Raw genomic sequence first — 24,749 nt, forward strand, 5'->3', positions numbered from 1 at the left:
GGTCCTGAATTAATTTTCTTTATAATAAATATAATCTTATTAGCAGCTCATAGACATTTTCAGTACAGTACCACTGGAGCTAAGAGGGTTAATGGTCTGGCTTAGAAGCCCAGCAGTGGCAGCACTGGGGCTTGAACCCCCAGCCTTTTGTAATGGCAGTTATTTAGACAATAATGGCTGTATGTTGAGTTCTTTTCAGATGACAGTAAATCCGTACTGCTATACAAGCTGCACACTGACTACGCAAAAATATATCCAACTTTCTTTAGTATTCTTCCTTAAGTACATATAATAAAATGATTGCTGAAATGTGAGGGGTGTACTCAGTTTTATGCAAGTGTGAGTTTAACTCCATTGTGAATACTAGTAAAACCTAATTTTAGCTTAAATCCAACGACTTCTGCTACATGACAGTTTGTTTGAGTGAAATATATAAGCTGTAAATTATTTTCTAGAACAGTGTTTCACCTATTGTTCTAAAAAGCTGCAATCATCCTGAATGAAATTTGGGTTTTTTTGTTTGTTTTTTGAGAAGAGTGAAAAGAGACTGAATCACACTGTTTCATGCTGTTTGAGCAGCTTACAGATAGAAAGAATAAAACCCAAATGAATCATAATGACAGCCTTTTTCTCGAGCACCTGCTTTGTTCAGGACTTAAGTGGGTGATGATAATCATGAGTGTGTGGGAGGAGGAGCTTTCATACCACCCCAGTGTTCTACATGATCTTGGTCACTTTTTTAGCTGGACGAGAGGAAGAAGGAGGAGCGACCACTATCTATTTCTCCACGCAGAGAAACCAGGGTAAAGTCCTAACATCATCTGCATTCACTCTCCTTTCTGTTTCAGGATCACTGAGTAGGAAAGCACAGAAACAGGTTCTTTAAAGCTTATCAAAAAAAAGGGAAAGAAAAGGAGAGTCAAAAAAGAAAGAGGGATAGAAAGAAGTATAGGCATTAAGATCTCATTGGAGAAGTTCAAACAGGAGTGAAATGTAAATGTGATGTGTGATGGGAAGCCAGTGTTGCCACAGTAACATATTTGTGGAGGAGTGCAAGTCCAGCCCACTTCACTTGCACACACAGTAATGTGTGTGAGGCTCCAGCCTGACACACTCCCTCTCGTTTACAGGAAGGGGCGCTCTGAACGCTGGGAAGGGAGGAAATAAAGATCAACTCTACACTCTGTTTTTATACTTGGGGTAAACACATGGACACACATACACGTGTACATACAACCACACATCTCAGCATCCTGGAGCTTGAAGAGTCTCAAGTCTGATTTTGTAGCTTCATCTTTCTCAGAGCACTTTGGACACCGGATTTCTGACCTCACATGTGGCTGGATGTGTAACACACACCTAACTTATGAGCAGGCTGTCAGGATGGGTCATGCGCTTGAAGCTGAAGTATCCAGGTTTGTACACTTACACTAGTTTTTGTTTTCTATAATACATAATATATTTAGTATTCTTCTTCTTCTTCTTCTTCTTCTTCTTCTTCTTATTATTATTATTATTATTATGAGTTAAAGTATTATTTGCAAATGTTGAATTACAGTATATGTGTAAGCCTGAGAAAACCCTTCATATGGTTACATTTTTGCATTTATAACAATACATTCAGTTCTGTAATCTACACACATCCTTGAAATTAAATGTTCTAATTCCACTATTTTAAAGTCTAAATAAAAGTGAAAAAAGCCTTAATCTGATTACAGCTTAATTAGATATCTAATTAAACTCTCCCTTTTATAATGGCAAGAGATAAACACAGCTAGGTTATAAAGATTTAGATAAACTGACGGCTCGTACCACATTTTATTAAAAATTCTCTTCACGTGACTTGCAGGAATACGCCAAGGCAAGCATACAAATAAAAATTTTCCCTTGAAGTTGCAGTGTATATGTTGCAAATATACTGTAACTGAAAACGACCCTGGTACAAATTTTAGTGTTTTCTTAAGACTAACACAGACAGACAGACAGACAGACAGACAGACAGACAGACAGACAGACAGACAGACAGACAGACAGACAGATAGATAGATAGATAGATAGATAGATAGATAGATAGATAGATAGATAGATAGATAGATAGATAGATAGAACTTTATTTTCATTGCATAGTATATATATATAGTAACAAAATCCAAGATTTTGTGGAGAATCCAACATGACATTGACACTATAATATACAATTACCAGTGTAGTTCATTTGGAACATTGTCATCCTTTCAAAACTGACCATAAATAAACCAAATAAACAATTGAATGGAGCTAGCTACTCTTTGCGATGTTTGAGAACTGAGCAGCTAATCAAGTAGTGCATATCTTAGCTAATACATACACAAACTTAGTTGACCTCTTCTTTCTAGTTTGATTTTCAATGCAAAATAGTCTGAGTTGTTTAATAATAAACATATTTGCCAGGCTAACATAATGTTTTGAGTATGTAACCTAGCTAGATCATAGAATTAGCTAATACACGACTCAAACTACCATCTTGCTTTTAGCCTCAACATAGTAATGTCTCATACATAAATGTGTTTTGTCAGGTCTTTAGAGCTTATAATGTTACTGTGTATAACCCTATATTAACTAGGAACATAAAGCACTCAGTATATTGATTAAGTGAGGAGTATCAAGGTTTCTTAGCTTCATAAAAGGATCCTACTTGGAAGCATCTCTTGGTAGAGTTAAAACCTGTCTATAAAGGAACCCCCTTAGGGACAAACAAATACCTGTAACATATTTAATTACTGTTATGCCATTAATATATTTTTTATTGCCATTTACAGTTATTACAATGTATTAGATAACAACGACTAAATAATTAGCAAGTACATGTTATTAAATCATGGTTAAATGAACCATATACAACCTTGAATATTTCACTTAATCTTAGTCTTTTAGATTTAATAGTGGAAGAAATATTCAATTAATAGCTAACACATGAAGTAATAACAATATTTTAATAAAATGATCAACAATTATCACTTCATCTGAAGTGTTACCATTTTAAGTATTTATATTGTTCTCAATCCTAACGCAGATTTCATAACCCGTGGAGCATCAGAGGCTGTAATTAAAGTCATATGTTCATTGTAAAATAGCAGCAATGATAAAAGAAGATGCCAAGGCCAATACATAATTAAACAGTTATGATTTGATTTATTATAAGGCATGATATGATACGCTCAGGGTGTTCATGAATTCTCATAGACTTTCAGAAGGTATAATTTCCATAATAATGCCCTATGACTGAATAACCTGGAGAAATAATAAAGAAAGAAATGTCTTGGCACACACGTCATGGTTTTGGAGATTACATAACAAGACAGCGGGATTGGAAGTAAAGGCATGTAGAGACAGAAAGAGCTGGAATGTTGGAGTGTTGGATTAAGAAAAAACACACTATGAGAAATGTGATGGTTCCCATCTTTTATTCCCACGCTCCCTAAACAGTCTAGGGCTTTATATTGCAACAAACACCACCAAGAGGCACCAAGCCAGGTCGGTGCCTCTCTGCTTCTTTTTATACAGAGAAGCACAATGGCACGAGATGGGCATTTATGAGTACAACTGGAAAACCATTAAATCTACAATGTTTAAAGATGGTTTTATGTCTCATCACTGTGAACTTCACATCATGTCAATAAACTTACTGTGTGCTATTTTTGCAAGGTCAGGATCAGCCTGTGATATTTTTGCTTTTTTCCTTTTAAATATTGTGATGACCTTTGCTAACATGGCTCCTTAAGAATGCAGTTAGCAGATCACTATGGTCTAGCAGGAGGAATTAATAATGACAGGAAGATAAGCCTATACGCTTTCCCATGTACCCTTATTTTGCATAGGGTTTTCCCAATTTCTTAAAAAGTAGAACAAATTGGATTGTATTTTAGCTCACACGTGAATATTCATGTGTTTTTTTAGTTGATATATAATTGTGTATCTTCTCACGCTAGCATAATCAAGCCAGCCTTTTAGCAATCATTGGCAGTGAACATGTACTGTATGTACATGACAAAAAAAAAAAACCCTTAATAGTAATCCTGTCAGATTCGTGCTAGTTTGTTGTTTAGTGTTAGCTGTAAACACTGTGGATGCTGTTGTCTAGCTGATTGACATTAACAGGGATAAAATCATTGAAATGTAGAAACTGAATAAATCTACTCCAAAGAAATACTGTACATGCAATTTAGCTGATATACAGTAAGCCAGCCAAGGAGATTGTAATGAAGTATAGTGAATAAATATTTGGTGCCACCCAGATGATGATGATGATGGGTTCCCTTTTGAGTCTGATTTCTCTCAAGGTTTCTTTCTCATACTATCTCAGGAAGTTTAATTAAACTTATAGGCAGTAAACTTATCAATTGTGACCTCATAACTTCTTTTTTCTGTATAACTGCTTTAGGACAATGTCTAACATTAAAAGCACTTGATTTGATTTGAGATTTAGCCAAGCAGATACCTAAGCTAACTCAGTAATGTGAGAAATGAAAATTCCTAGCATTTCTGAATGTGACATGTTAGTAATGGAGGTAAGACCTAAAGATTCCCTCCAATTACAATTAAAAGCTCTTGATATTATTACAATCGTCACTGATCACTGCAATACCATATGACCTGTTTTCGTTCAGAACGTATCCAACCAGCATATCTTTTTCACTCTGTCAACAGAAAAGTCCACAAAAGAATTCTGTGGCTATGAAAGTTCCTTAATATAATAATTATCAATATGATAATTCCTGGAAGATCCTTAATATTACTTAATTTTAAATTGCTTATAAATCCGCAATTTTTAAGGCATAGACTCCAAAACATCAGACTTAGTCATAATTAGGACTGAGGGAATCATCACATGACCTCTTGTGTGAAAATTCACACAGCTCTTTTAAAGTTAGTTTGAGTTGGAGTTAGTTGTTAAACCAGTGGTGTAAAGTATTTGGGTGAATGAACTTCTTTACTGTACTCATTACGTTGGTACACAGGTATACCAAATGCAATTCTTTTTACGTGCAGAACATATTTGGAGTGGGTCAAATGATGATTTGTAGTGCGCTGTAAAAAAAGATTTTTGCGCATGCATGAAACCGATACCACTTCCATTTTTATGACAGTTTGTGATATGGATTTTTTAGTTTTTGCTTCAAGAATTTCTTTTAAAATTCTGCATATCAGGGGAGTGAATGAATGTTGTGTTGTTGGTTGATCCAGTTTTGAGGTGTACAATTTGATTTGTATTTTAGGAAATTAAACCTCACAAATCTGTTTTTGATTTGTTAATCTACGTTCAATATTAGTCAAATACTCAAGTACTGTTTAAATGAGATACTCTAAGATTTTTACTCAACTCATAATTGGAATTGGTGACCTTTAACTTTAACCATTTAACAATAAGACAGCTGTACTTTTACTCAAGAATGATTTTCAGGTACTCTTTTCACCTCTGGGTTAAACTTACTTTAGTAAAAGTACAGCTTTTCTTTCATTGCTTTAGTGGAAATTTTGTTAACGTACAATATAACAAATATAATTAACTTGCTTAGAGTTAATAGTTACTTTGAAACAGAGTAATTTTCAGTATTGTAAATACTTTCATAGACTTTTAAAGTGGTCACAGCACCACGGTATATCAAATCATATTGAAATAATGCAAAAATCAAGCAAATAAAATTAATATCAACATATATTTAAAACTTTCTGTATACAGTAGATCCATGTTCACTTCACCTTTCTAAAACCCTTAACTATTTATGAAGCCTTTTTTCTAAGAATCTACACAGCGTTCGGATTCGATTTCAAGATTAGAAGTAAACATTTGTAATAAAAAAAAAAAAGAATTTCAGGACCTTAGAAGAAATAACAAAAAAAGGACATTCTAAGGACATTACAAGGTTAAAGCTTGTGTTTTGTGCACTTGTACACAGAGGAGGGGGGTGTAAATGGTATTTATGTCCAGCTGGAGGTTTGGGATTAAAGGTGGGTTGATAGAGGGATGGTAATTTTGTGCACTTATGTCCGCCACTCTATGCAGGTGGTCGTGTGGGAGGTTCACATTGACTGCAGTAAAAAGAGATACACACATTTACTGTGGATTCGTTTAATGACAGGTTTTTACAGCAGTGTGTACAATAACAACACCAAAGCATTCAAATGAAGTGTTTTTTCAATTTTCCATCTAACTATAATTGTTTCCACATTTTTAGGGTAAAAAGGTTTTCTTGTGTATTTTTATTTACTTATTTCATGCCTTCAACTAAAAAGGATTTTGCAGATGTTCTTTGTTACGGCACGAAAATAAATGTGTCACGGTGCCTTCAAATGAGCGACTGAATGACCTTCAGGTGATGAAGGGTTTATCCAATGTTCAGGGTTGGTGCACTTAGATCGCTGTTCCACAGTGAGCTCAACCCCTGTCACACGAATAAAAAGGCTAGAGGATTTATTTACTATATTCATACAAAACAGAGAAAGGCTGTTTGACAACATTTTGACTTGTATTTCTTTGTTTTATAGTAACCGATTCTTAACCTCTTTTTAGGTGAACCCTTTCCGAGATGCGATGATGCACCTATACCGCACTACAAACCTCATCAAATAGGTAAGTATTTAATGTTGCGGATGATCCGACATGAATGATGTGCGATTCGCTTTATCAGTGTTGCATGTCCTTATCTATAAATTACACCAACCCCAATAGCAAGACAAACAAAGAAAATGGGGGATTTTGCTTTCTCATGCTGGCTGGCAGAGATAAGAGCAAAATCAATTAACTCTTACAAAAATGGCCACGCTTGTCCAAACAGTAAACGCGATATTTCTTTCTATGCTAGAATTTTACCTGCTTTTTTTTTTTGACAAGAAAATTGTTGTATTACACTCAGCGGCCATTGCCAGAGGGTGTACTCCGCAGTTTGACAAGCAGAAAGAATAATTAGCCTTTCAAAAAGCAGAATGTTACTTCCATGACTCTAAAATGCAGGCTGTTAATTTCCAAAAAAAACGAAAGAGAAGGAGGGAGGGAAAGGGAATGAGAGCAAAAAAAAAAAAAAGTCTTCCATCTCAGGCACCATCCCCATGCGCCTCATCTGTCAGGACGTCACGCTTGCTTGCTCAGTTCAATTCTCATTTCGCTCTTTATCGCAGCCCGCTGGAGCCCGCGCTGAGGAAATTATCTGGCCTGAGCAGTACTGATAGCGAGACGCAGAGCGAGGACGGCGGCCGGCTTCGCAAGGTGAACGGAAAAAAGCCTGAAAGGAAAAGGGGAAGGACGCCAATGACATCATGCCCTCGTCCACTATGCAGATCTTTGCCTTTATTTTAGCGCTGCTCGGGGTTCTGGGTGCCACCATGGCCACGTTGCTGCCCAACTGGAAAGTGAGCGTTGCCATGGGCTCCAACATCATGACGGCAATCTCACAGATGCAGGGCCTCTGGATGGACTGCACCTGGTACAGCACGGGTATCTTCAGCTGCACTCTGAAGTACTCCGTCCTGGCGCTGCCTGCTTACCTTCAGACCGCCCGCACCACCATGGTCCTCTCCTGCCTGCTGGCGACACTCGGGCTCTGGTTGGCAGCGCTGGGGCTTAAATGCACTCACTGGGGTGGGAGTCAAAGCTCCAAGGTACAAACTGCAATCGCTGCGGGAACGTGCTTTGTTCTCGCAGGCTTCCTGTGCCTTGTGCCGGCATCCTGGTTCACCAATGAGGTTATCACCACCTTTCTGGACTCCAAAGTACCCCAAAGTGGAAAATACGAACCGGGGGGAGCGGTTTACGTGGCGTTTGTGTCGGCTGGCTTTTTCTTAGCCGGAGGCGTCATTTTTTGTCTGTCATGCCCCAGAAAACGGGACGACACCACAAATTGCAGCTTATCCAACCCTGACAAGTTAATAAGGCAGGAGCAGCCGAAAAAGGAGCATAGAGAACAGCAGAGCCAGACGGAGCCACCGGAGACAGAGCTGGACCGTAAAGAAAAATCAGTGCAGGAGAAACTCCAGCTGGAACAAGAGCAGCAGCAGCAGTACTACTCCCCATCCCGTAAGCGACCTCAGGACACCAAGGCCCTCTACAGCCTGCAGGACTACGTCTAAAATCCAAAACAATCTCAGGGAACACGGCTCAGGATTTTACACATGGCTGTCACAAGCGATGAGAAAAGGAAAGAGGGAGGAGTGATGACGCCATCAATGCTTTTCCTCCTTTCGTCAGCTCTTTCATGTATGTAAGCATAAATGGAGGTGTTTCCAGAAGTGAAGAAAGAACTGCGTATCCTCAGGTGAAACACTCTCTGCCACCATGAATATTATCAAAGGGGGAGGGATATAAAAAAAGTTCTGACTGTGTTTGTGTTGTTAGAGATAATGCTGCTACACACCAAAGCTTTGAAGTCTGCATGTGACTGATGGCAGAGGAAAGCATTTCATTTCGCTAAATCTTGAAAACGTGGTCGAGTGAGCTCTCATTTGAATATGCTACTCTTGCTGTTTATAGCTTTAGATCATCACAGAGTGCTTAGCAAATATGACGAAAAACACACATCGCCTAAACGTTTAGTACGCCCTTTAGTCATGGTGTGTATGGCGGAATAAAACGCCAGCATAGAGACAGCACAATGTATATCCTGTCCGTTTTTTCTAAGAGTCTGGTGGAGGTGAAACATATTAAAGCGCACATCATCTGAGGTAATGATGCTCTTTGCTTTCCCATTAGCTTCGCTCCGGATGGGTGCACACTGCTCATTTATAGCACGTACAGCACAGATGTGAGAGTGTGTGTGTGTGTGTGTGTGTGTGTCTGTGTACACACACATGCACACAATACCGCTTTCCTCCTCCACACATACACACACACACACACTCTTGCTGCAGGGGTAATGGGGTCTTGCACCCAATCATTTTTACCGTGTGTGACCGCCTGTCATTGGTGCAGGAAATGCAGCAAAGGCTGTTCAAAGAGACGCTGACACCACTTCGCCCGTGTTCTGGTGAAAAACGAGTCCCTTTAGCCATATATGAACCCTTTATTAGGTTTGGCAAAAAATTCCTCACCATAGATCATGATTTACACCAAGAATGAGTGTATTTTTAAAACATAACCTAAAAAGTATGTAAAGGACTAAAAGATTTCTGCAGAAAAAGGGCTTGATGTATTATGTTTAGAGAGTTTTGAGTTTTGATTGACATGTTTGTGTGTCCCTTCAAAACTAACAAAAGAAAAGGAAGTCTTGTGAATAGGTGAATGCTAAAATGGCGGCCATCTTGAACAAAAAATGATTTTAGATCAGTGGTTCTCAAAGTGTTGGGCGCTTCACTAGTGGGGAATAAAGACATGAAAGGTGGGGCACAATGAAGGCAGGATTTATATAACATTTTTGTCTTCTTTTTTAAAGCTTCCCTTATGATTTACTCTATTAAAAATAAAGTTCATACACTCAAAGCAACCACCAAGAAACAATTACTCATTAATGCAAAAAAAATTAAAACAACATCAGTTAGGGTACCTAACACAACCTTAATTACATTTTCTCTATTTTTTTTATTTATTTATATACCAACGTTATTGATTGGTTGTTATTTAGAACTTGATATTTCAATAAATTTGACATTTTTAAATGAAGTATTTCTTTACAATTTTCTGATGGAGGACAGGTGGGGCTTGAAATCTCACCCTCGTCTAAAGTGGGGAATGGCAGAAAAGATTTGAGAACCGCTGCTTCAAATGGTATTGTAGCATTTTAAAGCATTTTTCCTTAAAGCTACTTAAATCAATATATTCCAAATTTAAGATTGTTTAGATTGATGATGCTGTTTCAAATTAATATATTGAAGATTTGGAAACGTTTAACGGAAAAAAGCCGTAATTTCTCCGTTTTATTTCCGTTACTTGTTTTGCAGCAAATTTAGAAAAAGGAAGCAAACTCAAAACATCTGGTCTGATCAATTTCACCTGATCTGGAGTGAGGGGGATATATTGGCCAGATCGTTTCATCACAGCAATTAGCTAACAGCCATGCAATCTGCCTCATCTCACTGTTAACCTTCAAGCTTTTCAAGAAGGATTTTTTAAAATAAAATAACATTTGCTTCACAAACTGGACCATTAACCAGCACAGATAAGGCTTTTCTAATACACACAGCAAAATGATATTTTTATTATGTTAAACAGTGCTGTTGAGTTCTTCACCCTGTTTACCCGCCTTAATGGTGGGAGTCTTCAGTGCCAGCTCTTTGTATTATCTTTGTATTTTGCTTTTTTTTTGGTTCTTCTGCAAAAAGATTATTTTTCTTTAACTGTTATTATGTTAAGATAAAGTATGAAAAAAAGCCAGTAAAAGAAAGAATGTTTATAGCTGCTATAACATAAGCGATCATTTCTTTTAAAGGCGTTACTCAAAATAATATAATTGGATACAATTTAATTTGTTTGCTACTAAATATGAAAAATAATGCACTGATATTACAGTAATGAAACATGCTTTTTTTTTTTAAATATCATCAGAAAATGGGATTTCTTGCACTCATTGTAATTTATTATTCTGCTCTTGTTGATGTAATGCTCTCTGGCACATGGCGTGTAATGCTGTTCACTTTAGCAAGTGCACCTGCTTCATATTTTGACAAAAAAGAAACCAATAATAAAAAAACTGAATTAGGGAGAATGTTGTCTATTAGGTTTGAGACAGATCCATACAAAGACATCAGTTCTCTGATTGTATTAAACCTGAATTGCATCCTTTGTCCACTCACTTCGCACTGCATGTGGTCATCAAATGAAATGATGCCTAACGGCCACCCACAGAGAGTTCATTATAAATGATATCCCCCAGGCAGATATTTTAATAGCACGCAATGTTTTATTAAACTTTTCTTTCCTCTTGACTTCATGCCGCAGATCAGGGAATACATATATGCACAGAAGTATGCATACGATATCATTTCACGTGGATTAACATATTTTCAGTTATGCCTAGTGTGTGTGTTTCTGTTTCCAGTACCGATTAAAGCACAAGCCTGTACACTTTACATTGTTGCGTCGTGATTTGCGTGACTCTTGAATGAACGATGAACGATGAACTCTGGAAAGAAACCAGATCACTAATACTGTAGTAAGCGTATGAGTTTGCGTGTGACGTCGTGCCTCGTTCAGCCGGAGGTCACGAGAATCCGTCTCTTCCGTCTGGGAAGCAGCGGAGCGGTAAACACACTCCATTTACACACCTGACCAATCTCGTTTTGGTGAAACGACAAGAACCATTCCTGATTCATCCAGACACATTTTATAGCAGTTCCACTCGAGCAGAGCTCACCAGCTGCTGGATTTATTCACAAATATTTTTGATGATATTTCTGTACTAGAGGCCCGGGAGATATGAAAGCTTTTGAGTGTGTTTATTAATTAATATAAAACTCAAAGTAATGGCACTGTTTCCTTACACTAATAAAAAGGTTCTTCCAACATTCCTTGTTTTCTTTTTTTCTAGAGATCTTTCCAGAGATACGCGATACGGACAAATGTATTGGGACAACTTACTTTTCCACTTATATGTGGTTCCTCCTCAAACTGTTACCACAAAATTGAAGGCACACAATTGTATATAATAATTAAATATTTCCTTCACTTGAACTGTGAGACCCAAACCTGTTCCAGCTTGACAAAGCCTCTGTGCACAAAGCCAGCTCTATGAAGATATGCTTTACATGGTTTAGAATGGAAGATCTTGAGTGGTCTGCTATAGAGCCCTGACCACAACCCTACTTAACACTTTTGGAATGAATGTGAATGCTAACTGCACCCCAGGCCTCCTCACCACAAATACATCAGTACCTGACTTTACTAACACCTTTTGTGGGTGAATGATCATAAATCTGCAGAAGATCGATTTGAACATCTTCCCAGAATAGTGGAGATTATTATAACAGCTAATAGGGACTAAATGTGGAATCGGATGTTCGAAAGCACATCTAATGGTCAGGTGTCCACATACTTTTGTTCATATAATGTACAACATATGATTTTTTGGTAATAAAAAAAGTAAATAGTTTTTCTTTTGAAAAATTATCAGATTTTCAAAGAAACCCAAGATCCTTTAAAAGAAAGGGTACATCATGTTTTTTCTTTAATTTTTTTTTATTGACATTCATTAACATCGAGATTATGAGATAATAAGACATTCAGGACAAAGAAAAATGTAAAATGTAATTTGATGTATATTATAAATATATAATAAATGTATCTGAAGCGAGATAAGAATGTATCTATGATGATCACTATAGGAATTATATTGTATCAGTAGCAGGCAATGCGTTTCACACTGACGTCTGAATCAATCCACTTCTTAATACCATTATTACGATGCCATGGTTACAGAATGAACACAATTCAACAAGTCTCCTTTCACTGCAGCCACATCTGCATCCCTACATCATCTTCAGCAGAAGCATTAATATTAACCACCCCAAAAAAATATTTTTTCCATGCATTATGGTTTTTCTGGGGATTTAAAATGAAGGTTGTTTTTGTGTAAATTCTACAGGAAAGAAAGTATTAATGTTTCAGCTGAGCTTTCCTTAAGATCTTTTTCTTGAAAAGTCTGTCTAGTAAATGTCCTTGTAAGTATAAATGCAACCAAATCAAGTCCTTCTCTTTTGACCGCCATTGGGGAATGAAAAAAACAGCTATTACATCCATATGAATACAGTATATCTGAACGTGTGCAGTTTGATACAGATAGGCTGAAAATGCTGACATGACTAAACACCAGTTAGCTGGCCTGGTTGCCAGATTGCATCCCGATTGGAGCAACAGCTTCAGGCAAAATGGATTAAAAGTTACCAAGAGTCTGTGCTGGTCGTGTGATGTGACGGCAAAAAATCTGATTGGATTGTAACGCCAAGGTAAAATTACAATCAGTGGTGCTGCTCGTTGCTATGAGATGAAGAAATTAAACTATTGGGAATAATTGAATACATATTAATGAACAAAAATATAAAAAATGTAAGTCAGTGATTCTGATAAACACAACTGCATTTAATATATTAATATTGAATTTAATACATCATCTGTCAAAACTTTCAGACTTATAAGACTCCAGGCACCCACTTAGAAACCAACACGGGCAGACCACAGTGAGAACACGAGAACAAGTCCAGAGATCAGGACAGACCCTGGTATTCTGGAGCTCTGATAACTCCTGCATGGTCAATTATCCATATATTCTTGGCCACATTATTTACGTTTCCAGTTTACACATGATCAGGTTTTTATATGTGTGTTTGACAATTTACTTAGTTAGTTGGTTATCCTGGTTGGTGCAGAAAGGGACATTACTTATAAGCACACACTCCGGTGTTAATGAAATATCTCACTCTCTGGTGTTTGTAATGTTTTTAATGATTTGTAATCACACTCTTGGTGTCACCCAAGTGGATTTGCTTTTTGAATCTGGTTCCTCTCAAGGTTTCTTCCTCATACCAGCTAAGGTCATCAGGATAAATACACATACATTTAGACAGAAGTGAATTTTAGTCTATAATTCTTACATTCTGTTACGTTGCTTTGAGACAATGTCCATTGTGAAAAGCGCTATAAAAATAAACGTATTGAACTATATTAAATTAAATTGAACTAGGTGAGATTTGAACTCATCCTACATTTATTTGAAGAAAATAACAACTGTTCTGTGTGACAGCGATAGGATTTTAAAGAGCTTCAGAAACTAATCCTGAACTCAGGTGAATGTCTGGGTCACCCAGGATTTAGTCACTTCATGTCAGATGCACTGTTTGAGTAAATTAATTAATGATCGATCAAATGAATGAATGAATGAGACTGTTCTGTAATTTCACTGCAATTGAAAAATCCTACATAAAGAGATGTTTTAATGAAAATCAAACGACATGCCCTTTATATATGCTGGGGAATAAATTGTAACAATTACACTAATTGCTAAATGACCCGTCACAGCACCATTTCGTGTACGGGGTGACGTGTTGTGACCTATAATGCAATATTGCAATAATCCAATGAATGTACACTGACCAGGCATAACATCATAACTGACATTATAACATTATGAGCGGTCAAGTGAATAACTCTGATTATCTCTTCATCATGGCACCTGTTCGTGTGTGGGATATATTAGGCAACAAGTAAACATTTTGTCCTGAAAGTTGATCTGTTAGAAGCAGAAAAATGGGCAAGCGTAAGGACGTGAGTGAGTTTCAAATTTGTGATGTCTAGACGACCGGGTCAGAGCATCTACAAAACTGCAGCTCTTGTGGAAAGTTCCTGGTCTGCAGTAGTCAGAATCAAAAGTGGTCCAAGGAAGGAACAGTGGAGAACCAGCAACAGGGTCGTGGGCGGCCAAATCTCATTGATGTACGTAGGGAGTGAAGGCTGGTCCGTGAGCTCCGATCCAACAGACCAGCTTCTGTAGCTCAAATTGCTGAAGAGTTTAATGCTGTTAATTCTGTGTGGGTCTGGACTGGCAGCAAAAGGGGGACTAACACATTATTAGGCAGGTGGTCATAATGTTATGCCTGTTTGGATAATCTATAGACCTAGTTAAATCTGTACATGCGTGTAAGATGTATAAATGTCCAGCAGGGGGCAGCACCTACTCTTAATTTCAGCTGCCAGCAGTTTCATAGCCATTAAGTTTAAATCAGGAAAAGAAAGATAATTGAATATTTAATTATTTACATTTTCTGACATCTACAATGCAAGTAGGTTTAAGTATACTTTCTTTATTTAAAATAACATTTGTTTTGAGAAATTTGGAAGCAGGCTGAAAACACGCACACAAGAGCACTACTATATTCATTTAATACTACATTCAATGTTTTATTTATTTAAAATGAATAATATTTATAATTTGTATGTATAACTAATTAACCTGATATTCTTTTTTTAACTCATATCTTTATTGCTAGGTTGATATAAATTTTTTGAACATGTGCATGTCTTTATCTTATTTGCATCTACACTATTTGGACAAAAGTATTGGGACACCGGATTTTTCTACGCCATATGTGGTTCTTCCCCCAAACTGTTACCACAATGTTGGAGGCACACAATTTCCCATCATGTGCTTGAAGATCTTGAGTGGGCTGCTATAGAGCTCTGACCTCAACCCCATTGAACATCTCTGAGATGAATTAAAAAAGCTGATTGCACCTCAGGCCCCAGGCACAAACCTCCACAAACACACTCCAAAATCCAGTGTGAACATCGTCCCAGAAGATCATAAATATAATGAAGTTATTATAACGTTTTTTCCGTAGTGTATTTATTGTTACGTTTAATGTATTGGAACATCGGAACACTTATACTGAGGTTGTCCAAATTCTCTGCTAATGTTCTGCTCCTGCCTGGAACTTTTCTGCATCTCCGTAGCGATGCGATATGCAATGCGATGTGTCATGTGCACCGTACACAATCACTGACTTCTGGATCTGAGAATTCGTCTTGAGGCCAACACGCTGAAGGATTCCTGGAGCACAACAGCTGAATAAAAACATCCTGTCCTCCACGACAGTCAGACGCTCCCGCAGCTCGGAGTCGAGAAGCTCCACATTCCTGTCGCAGCTGTGGTTCATGCAGCTGCCGGAGCTGTCACTTCCCATCAGCACTTCTTTTTCCAAGTCTTGCTTAATTATGGTTTCTCCAGCTTCCTCGACTAACACTATGAGTCGCTTTAGTACGAATTTATTTCTGTATTTATTGAATTATTGAACGAATCTGTCAAGATCAGCCTCTCGGTGAATTTGACCATACTGTGATTTATTTCCTCTTTCAGACCTCACATGGTCCATATCCCACCTCACATTTACAATTCTCTCCAATAGAAGACCCCCATTAGTGCACTTTACCATGCACTGTACTGTAAGGCCACTATAAAGGACACATTTGGGGAATTTTATTTCTGTGGCATTAAACATTTGAAGGTATAAGACTCGTTATACGGCTCATCGAGGCAGTATGGTGTTGCGTACGCTGGCATCTCTCCCAGCAGTCAAACTATTAGTCACATGAGGCTTAATTAGAAAACTCACAAGTCATGGAGAAGTGCTTTAACTAGCAGCAGAAGAATCGTCTAAACTCTAAATTCAGCTTCTGACTGGTTGTTTTGGTGCCATGTGATGATGAGCAACTCTTGTTGAGAAGATCTGAAATGTGGCAGGTTTAACAGGATCTGCGTCAGACGAGGATGCAGTCGAAAACAGGAAGCTGGTCTTCAAATGTTTTAGTCACTGTTTTGTGTATTTAATGCTTATGGATTTCTCTGAAATCACAGAGACTGGACAGTGAAAAAAAAAAAAAAGTGATTTGATTAACCATGATGTTGCATCCATCGTTCTTTTCAAGGTGTTTACAGAAAACAGCCCTGGAGAACTGAGGCCAAGAATATTGCGATGCTCAGATATTCAAGCTTTTCATATAAGAGTTGCCGATCAACCCAGGTTCTGAAGTTACACCCCCGTCTTGGACATTTAGGGGTTTCTCTCTATACCCTATTGATATTCCTCGACTCCAATTCCAAAGATCTACCAGAATGAGAGAAGCTCTTTCAGGTTGTTTACGTGTTTTATATCCTCTCCACTAGGAGGCGGCCATTAGTTGAGGATGCTGTTGCTGACGACACATCAGAAGACCGAACATGGTAACCTTCAACGCTGTTGTTTTCACTGCAAATCAACCTCATATGGACCTTCTTCCATCTTTTGGCACAATGTGTTATTCAAGTGACCTTACGCTCTGAGTGTAGACTATATGACTACTATTCATTTGCATCTCTCGAAGATATCACATCACCCTGAGAAGAAATAGTGGTGTCTGGCCATAAAAAAAACAATCCTAGCGTCTCTCGTTCTCTAGGAGAGCAACCTGCAGAGTTTCGATCCAGCCCAATCCTATGTGCATGCCTTATCTCGCTAATTAGTGTCTGCAATAGCACTTTAATGATCTGAATCAGGAAATGATGGATGTGGGTTGGAGTTCAGCTTCACAGGAGAGCAGGAAACTGTGATGAGAAACCAGAGCAGATGATGAAATTCTTCATTGCTGACACACTGCAGAGCGGTTTCTCTAGACACATGGTAGTGAAGTTATATAGAGATGACAGAAGACTAATATGTGGCACTTCATTAAGATTTCATGGGCAGGGGGTATTTCCCTCCTGTCCGAATTACGGAATAGCTGTAGGATCAATACATTAAATCTGGACTGGAAAGCTCTATTTTTCTTTGTGGAAAAAAAAAAACACTCAAGGAATGTGTCCCAATCAAAGAAGAAATCAAGAACCCTTCATTACAGTATCATCCCACTATCCGGTTTCACCCAAAGGAGCACTGGTTTTCTTCTGACGCTGTTTTTGTTCTCAGGGTTCTTCCTCCTTGTTATGTCATCTCTGACTTTCATTTGAAAGAACGAGATCTACGTCCAGATTTCTGTAAAGCTGCTTTGTTGCCATATCTATTAAAGCAAAAGATCAAACTGATTATGTGGCTGCTAAATGATCTAAAATCTGTGCTCGATAATGAACTCAAGTGTGAAGCCCACAGGGCACGACCCCTTGAAGCTAGCAGACCTAACACTGTGAAGGTCAGTGAATTTTTCACAAAATTTTTAATAATCATGATCCAAAAAAAACGTAGACGTCTGGAGGAACAGCTCATTTCGAACTGTAGGTTTCAGCTGGAGCTCAGGGATGGATCGAGGAGCTCATAAACCTGTCGAGGTGGTGGTTTTTCAGGTTTCCTCCCACTCAAATGACTCTTCATCGTCTAATCAGTGCATGTGTCTCTCCTAAGGAGGGAAAAAAAAAAAAAAAACAGGTCTGGTCGTGAATCCTAATGTAAAAAATGTTGGAAGACACGAAGATCCCCCCTCCTTCCCCTCACCACCAGCACCATCTTAACCATCATCATGATTATCATCATCATCATCATCACACACCTCCACAGCAGCAAGGCTTGAGTCAGAACCCACCAGCAGCCTCACGCTAAGGATACAGAAAAGCATTGAGGAGCATCGCTCTGCGCATGGAGACCTCAGGAACCACCAGCGGGGTGGGATTCGGGTATGCGGGGATAATGATGAGGGAACTGGGCGCCATGAGGAAGTGCTGAAGACGGGTGACGAGGTGGGGATCGGATGGGCAGCAGGTACGACTCGTCAAGAATCGGACGGACGAGTAACGACGACGAAGACAGCGGAGACAAGAACGACAACACCACCGACGACGACGACGACGGAAGCGAGTCGTCTCGAAGTGGGAACGGCTCGGGTTTTGGGTTTAATCATTATTATGGGGATGGAAGAAGAGGAGGGCCTTGCTTTGATCAACATGGCGGACAACAAAGCCCTGGTGCTGTAGCGCGTTCGGCACGGAGCAACATGGATCAAATGCAAAACTCGCACGAAGAGTACCACAATCATCCGTACAACCACTATCCGAACTACCGGGCCGCCTACGTGGGGACTGGATACGGGATGATGAGCCCGTCGCGGCAAGGAAACGCCATGGGCCCGGGGAGCAGTTCGGCTACAGCCGCCGCAGCTGCTGCCGCCGCCGCTGCAGCCGCCGCGGCCGCCTCTCACGCTCACGGCAAAGCCGCTATGGCTTCACCGTCCGCCTCGTCTCCTGCTGCAAACGTCGGCGGCTTTCAGAGGTTTCCCCCGGGCCAGACTCCGCATCATCCGCCGCAGCAGCCTCCTCATCCGCAGCAGCACCCATCGGGCTCCACGCCGACTTTAAACCAGCTCCTGACCTCCCCGAGCCCGATGATGCGCGGCTACACCGGCGCCTACCAAGATTACAACAATAATCCCCCGGCGCAGCAGCAGCAGCAGGCGGGCATGGGGCTCGGCAAAGACATGGGCTCCCCGTACGGCTCCGCAAGCCACTCCTGGGGGGCACAACAAAGAAACCACCCGGCCATGAGCCCTGGGAATAACGGCCAAGGAAGCAACCGAGCACAGGTTCAATTATTATTATTAAAATTATAATATAATCGTTTTACAACCACTACAGTTCTTCCTTCCCTTCCTAACTAATGGCCTGGAGCGCTAGCCAGACAGCTAACCGGAACGAACCGCTAGCATTAGCCTGTTTTTCACCCCTTCTCGACGGTCTGAAAACGAAGGGCGAACACAACACCGGTTCAACTCCTTTCCCAACGAAATACTTATTTAATGTGACCACTTTTTCGCCATTTTTATTTTTCTCAACGAGCCACGCTGATATATAACACAACTGTCTCGTCCAAGGTGACTTAGCCAGGGTTGAAAAAAAAAGCTAGTTAGCATGATGCTAGCGGGATACATTGAGCAACCCGAAGCTCGCTAATGCTAGCGGAGTTAGCCTCTGACTAGCATCGACAAACGTCATTCATTCTCTCTTAAACTAACCGCTGACTTTCGCTTCACATGACCATTTATCTTTGCGTTATCATTTTTCACCAGGAAATACGCTTTTTACAGAAATAGAGTAAAAAAATATTTAAAATGATCATACTATTCATTAGCAAATGACGTTTATAATTTAAAAAGAACGTTGCTAATGGCGGAATGTTGGCACGCTACATGCTAACTAGGTGAGGAAGTCTTAACCAGGCGTCTGATTTATTTTATTATTTTTTAACCGGTTCTAAGATTTGATTCTAAGATTCTAAGATAAAAAAAAAAAAAATATATATATATATATATATATATATATATATATATATATATATATATATATATATATTTTACATATTACTTATACGATAAATTAGACATTTACTTTATGTTTCAGTCGCATATAATTAAAGGCAACCAGGTAGCTTTAGTGTGTGTAACCTGTCCGAAAAAGGCTAATGTTAAGTTCAATTTAGTAGTGATTGCTAACAGATAAATCAACTTAAAATATACGATAAATCATAAGTCACTTAATAAACAATTAAAAGCGTTACACTATGTTACTATGTGAAATAATTTAGATAAATAATAAACAAATGAATGCTATATTAAGGGCTTTTACTTAATTTGGTATTAGGAGCATATGTGGTATAAAATGTGTGTGTGTGGTATATACATATATACACATATATATACACACACACACACACACACACACACACACACACACACACACGTTTGCATTATTTAAGACACCTGTATATAAAGAAAATCTTGGGGAAGTTAGTTGTTCCTAACCCTTCAGTATGAATGTTATGATGGTGACTGATTGGTTCCTCTTTTCCTTTTACCTGTCATTCAAAGTCTTTTGAATAAAGCGAGCGATCATATAAATGCGATAAAATCTTTAATACTTCGCAAACTATCAAGTCAGTTGTATACTATGAAGGTCAACGACCCCTTAGACCACAGTGCAGGTTTATTAGGAGCCGTGAGGGTTTTTTTTTTTTGCTATCCTCCTGTTTTCCCTGCTTTAAAGTTTTTTTGTTGGTTTGTTTTTTAAATGAGTTCTTTGTCAGGTGTTGGATTCAAACCTACAACCTTCTGGAAGCGTGTCTGATTAAAAACCGCATCGTAACGTTTCCCCTGCCACAGCAGCTTTGCTCTCCTGGCCCTGCTCAGCGAGGATCAGCAGCTGTGACCTTCACGCATGCAGATTAGCCATGTGCTTTGTGTGTGTGTGTGTGTGTGTGTGTGTGTTGTTGCCAGTGCTCTCAGCAGGAAATGTATGGAGCATATCTGCTCCGTGCCCTGATTATTCCCTCTGTCCAGCCTTGAGCTGACTGAAGGAGGTGCCAGTGCATCGGGTGGTGTTTTTCCACACACTCACCAGGGTTTGAGCACAACCGAGAATTAAACATACGAGTCTTTTACATACTAGATTTCACTGCGCTTTACATACATATATGATGCAATGTGAAAAGTGGATTCCTGACGAGTCTATCGTGATTTTTATTTTTTTTTACTAGAAACGTATGATCTCCCTTCATGATCCCAGCAGAGGTCTTTGTTCTGTTGAACTCTAGTCAGCATATTTTATAATTTACTACCTCTTATGTGGCACTGGATTAGAGGTTGTTTGATACAATTGTATATGGTAAGATCTTCCCTGATATTGCACACTGGCGAGCTCCGAGGTGCTGGTTTCTCCTGGAGTCGGTAGGTTGTGGGTGTGGAGCATGAAGCGAGCGCTATTGTGGTCACTTATGGGCATGTACTATTCATCCAGATCTGACGTGGAAGAGTCCTGGCCATGGTGAGGCTTTAGCACATGGAACTGTATTTCTGTCTTTTAATGAAGGGGAAAATGGGTTGTTTGGTGTATGCTGTATGCCAGGAGTGTTGGTAGTAGCTATTCGCAGCACACACTAACTATTCTAGCTACCGACACACCCCGGAAATGCACGGTAAATTTGCACAGCTTTCTTTAAACTTGGTCTGTTCTTCGTTATGTTGTTATAGACGTTGTAGGGATCGTATATCAGGGGATAAGATGGAAAAAATAAAACGATTTAATAGAGGGCTAAATAGGGCATCACTTGATGTAGTGATTGGTCTGAGCAATCAATACCTAATTTGCATAAAGTTAAGAAAATCTCAGTTCTCATAATGGTCCATTGAGGTAATTGTAGCTCCATATAACTTGTGGTGGGTTTAGAAAATGTCGAGTGTGTGTGTGTGTGTGTGTGTGTGTGTGTGTGTGAGAGAGAGAGAGATATACAGTGCAACCTCGATACTCGCAGGGGTTACGTTCTATGACCTCTCGGGGTAACAACAAGGTTTTGACTTCGAGTTTGTACACGTACTCAAACTCAACAAAAATTGTGAATTACTCGTCATAAATGTTTTATTTACTACTTAAAATGAATAATACAATAATAAATTAGTTTTCCAAACATTTCTACGTAATTTATTTGTGTAAACTCTGTTTTCGAGCCACTCGCGGCTTCTCGCAAACTCTCAGATTTCTCGCGAGTAAACAGTTTAAATTGTTATTCCTAACGTTCCTGACCATTCGGTCCCGCTGCAGATTCCCGCCAATTTTAATATAATCCGCAGCTTGCTGATAGTTATTTTTCAAATGAGAACCCAGTATTTGTGCATTGTACCAATCACAGGTAAGGCTGTTGTTGCAGGTGTTCCGATTCAGGAGAGTCTTAGTGCTTTGCCATTTCTTTGTAATTCAGAAGCTAATCGAGTGTTTATAGCTGTGAAAATGTGAGGAACTCAACAGGAGGTTGTTTTGTGGATGTTCTGTAACATGAACGTAATTAGAAACGGATAAAACGTACATGAATAATAACGATCTTCACCTCACGTCCTTAATGAGTGTTTCCTGTTTCTTGTGTTCCTCGTTTCAATACATGCCGGGTTTACTTGACTGCTGCAAAACCCCCAGTGCAACTCTTAATATATTTAATGGCAACATACAAATTAAGATGCTTTACTTTTTGCGGTTTCATTCGAGAAAAAGATTCTGCAAATCAACTGCTTGCAAAAGGGAAATCAGAAGAGAGTCAGAGATGAGACGGATTAAACCTCACTGACGTTTGTACAGAATTTTCTGTAGGTACAAAACAGTACTAACACTGAATACAGTGACGTGCTATGCTTTATGGGATTACTGGTGTATTTCTTGTCAATAAGAACACAGTATTATTCAAAAAATCTGAGTTGCTTTGATATAATTAATATAAAGGCATGATTTTATGCTGTAACCAGTGAGTTTGGTTTAATGCTCTGTACACACTTTTCACCCATTTTTTTTTTTGTTGTTGTTTGTTTTTTTTCACTTTAACCAATTTTTCTTTTAGAAGAGTTAATTGGAAATGTATTCCCTGAACCAGTGCAGGTGAAAATCCGTTCTGTATTCTGATTTGGTGTGTGTTTGTGAGGGTTATTTGGTGCGTAAGCGAGCGAGTGTTTAGCTCCGGTTTCGTTCTTATTTTACATCCGAGTAATCACAGAAAGACTCTCGGTTCACAAACGTGTTCATCACGACCCTTTCTGTAATTAGTTGGGTAAATGAGCAGCGAGCTAACCTTTCCTTTTTTTTTTTTTTTTAGCAGGAAAAAAAAGAGTTTAATATCCTCTCTCTTGTAAATAACCCCATACCCTTTTTGTACCTTTTTTTAATTTATTTTTAATTTAGTATCATTAGTGCTGTTAGTGTTTTTATATCGAGAGCACAGAATTTGTCTTACTCATAGGTTCTAGTCTCAAGTCCAGATTTGACATTTTCCCTCCTACCAAATCTCATCCAGCTGACCAACTATTCCTACAATGAGGAGTGAGTTTCGAGACTCGCCCTGTTTACAAGAAAGTACTTTATTTATCTATGCTTATCACCTTCAAAATAGTCCCCTTGCCCGGTGTTCCTGCCACATCTGGAAGTCTTCTTTTCGAAGCGCGTCGACCGAATTCTGCATTTTCGCGCTTGATCTCTGCAATGGTGTCAAAACGGCGAAGTTTAAGCCGGATCGTGATCTTCAGTGCGAGGAGATTGCACATGGTCAGGATAGCAGACGTGGTAAAGCACATGGTTAGAAAAGCACCAGTTGCATAGCTCCTGATGCACACAGGACGGTCATTTGGCACAATGACTTTTGAAGGTCAGTGCTCCCAGTGACTGTGCGTGCAGCCTTGTGCTGCCATCTGGTGGCCTGTTAGAAAACTAGTCTCTAAACTTTTTTTAAACCACCTTGTATGAATGATTTAAAATGTAAGTAGCTCTAGATAAGGTAGTCTGCACACACCCTTATCTAGTGTGATTCGCAGTTCTTGTTTCTATAACTGAGCTGATGAGGATGGACGGCTCAGCAGTGACACCTTGGTGGTGCTGGAAGTTTGATTTGAACCCATGACCTTCAGAAGTCAGACACCTTAACCACTGAGCTACCTCACTTCCTTCTCAGGCTTGGGACGATAAAAGGTGGGAAAACGTTACAGTATGTGCAGTTATCAGCTCCCGACTTTTCGAGGTTATCACAATTTTTGAATTAAAGTCGGTCAAAATGAATGAACCTCATACCTACGCCCATAAATGCCCCCTACTCAGGGTAACTAAGCTCTGCTGACTGTTTAAAAGAGCTCTTGCTAGATTCAAAGTGGCTTAGTCCTCATCAGAGCACAGTAACACGGTCTGTTGAAGCTTTTCTGACTCATTATAAAGTCTGGCTCGTCACTGTGATCGGTTTATGCTGTGGTGTGACTTTCTGAACTTCAGAAGCAGTGGAAACAATCTCTCTATGGAAGCAGACCAGCTGAAAGAGTTTGTAGAGATCATTACAAACCCCAGATTTATCGTTTTTTTATTTTTTGTTCTTGTAAATTGAGAATTAAAGCATACTTGTTTCAGCTGTTTTACTTTCAATTCTCAAGGCTTTTCTCCTTAAGTATATACAATTCTCAAAACAGGTCTGAGGATCTGATGTTTTTAGCATATATGCTTTTTCATCTTTAGATCTTGCATTTGTCGAGCTCTCTGTAGGTTTAAATGAACCATTCAAGATTTATTTATAATTAAACAGTGATATTATAAAGAAGGCCATTCTGTGTAATAATGTTTTCTATTGTGTGTCTATTTTACACACACTTTTGTAAGCACCCGATCAGATTGCTATGTGCTTTCTGAACATACCATTCCACGTGCAGTCCCCATTTTCTCTTACAATAAGCTTCACTCTTCTGGGAAGATCTTCCACTAGATTTTGAGTGTGCGTGTGTCGATTTGTGCACATGCCTTCTCAAGGGCTTTACTGAAGTCAGGTACTGATGT

The 24,749-nt window shown here is 39.0% G+C and overlaps 2 protein-coding genes and 1 long non-coding RNA gene across 6 annotated transcripts in view; 2 read left to right on the plus strand and 1 right to left on the minus strand.

Moving 5' to 3' along the window:
• Window positions 1-1,076: 1,076 nt before the first annotated feature.
• On the plus strand, window positions 1,077-11,027 carry LOC124376527 (claudin-20). 4 transcript variants are annotated; one of them, XR_006923850.1, is made up of 5 exons: window positions 1,124-1,415; window positions 6,551-6,610; window positions 7,156-8,288; window positions 9,661-9,733; window positions 9,907-11,027. XR_006923850.1 is itself a non-coding variant. In XM_046835653.1 (4 exons), the coding sequence occupies exon 4, from the start codon at window positions 7,294-7,296 to the stop codon at window positions 8,101-8,103; it is 810 nt and encodes a 269-aa protein (XP_046691609.1). In that variant the 5' UTR covers window positions 1,077-1,200; window positions 1,304-1,415; window positions 6,551-6,610; window positions 7,156-7,293; the 3' UTR covers window positions 8,104-11,027. The 4 variants fall into 4 exon arrangements, 1 of the variants encoding a protein (XP_046691609.1); XM_046835653.1 differs by having other exon boundaries at window positions 1,077-1,200; window positions 1,304-1,415; window positions 7,156-11,027; XR_006923849.1 differs by having other exon boundaries at window positions 7,156-9,733.
• Window positions 11,028-15,738: 4,711 nt separating this feature from the next.
• LOC124377178 lies at window positions 15,739-18,101 on the minus strand. The gene is made up of 2 exons (XR_006924062.1): window positions 17,969-18,101; window positions 15,739-17,818 (listed from the first exon to the last, which is right to left on the minus strand). It is a non-coding gene; the product is annotated as an uncharacterized LOC124377178 (long non-coding RNA).
• arid1b (AT rich interactive domain 1B (SWI1-like)) overlaps window positions 18,000-24,749 on the plus strand; it is a 71,446-nt gene continuing 64,696 nt past the window's right edge. Inside the window, 1 exon segment of the mRNA XM_046836547.1 lies at window positions 18,000-18,994. Coding sequence (XP_046692503.1) covers window positions 18,167-18,994 — 828 coding nt within the window. The 5' untranslated portion in view covers window positions 18,000-18,166.

Source organism: Silurus meridionalis, chromosome 23 (assembly GCF_014805685.1).
Source record: "Silurus meridionalis isolate SWU-2019-XX chromosome 23, ASM1480568v1, whole genome shotgun sequence".
Lineage (NCBI taxonomy): Eukaryota > Metazoa > Chordata > Actinopteri > Siluriformes > Siluridae > Silurus > Silurus meridionalis.

What these genes read in the sequence shown, in the direction of transcription:
- LOC124376527 (XM_046835653.1), top strand. Translation starts at nt 7,294, where the DNA reads ATGCCCTCGTCCACTATGCAGATCTTTGCCTTTATTTTAGCGCTGCTC.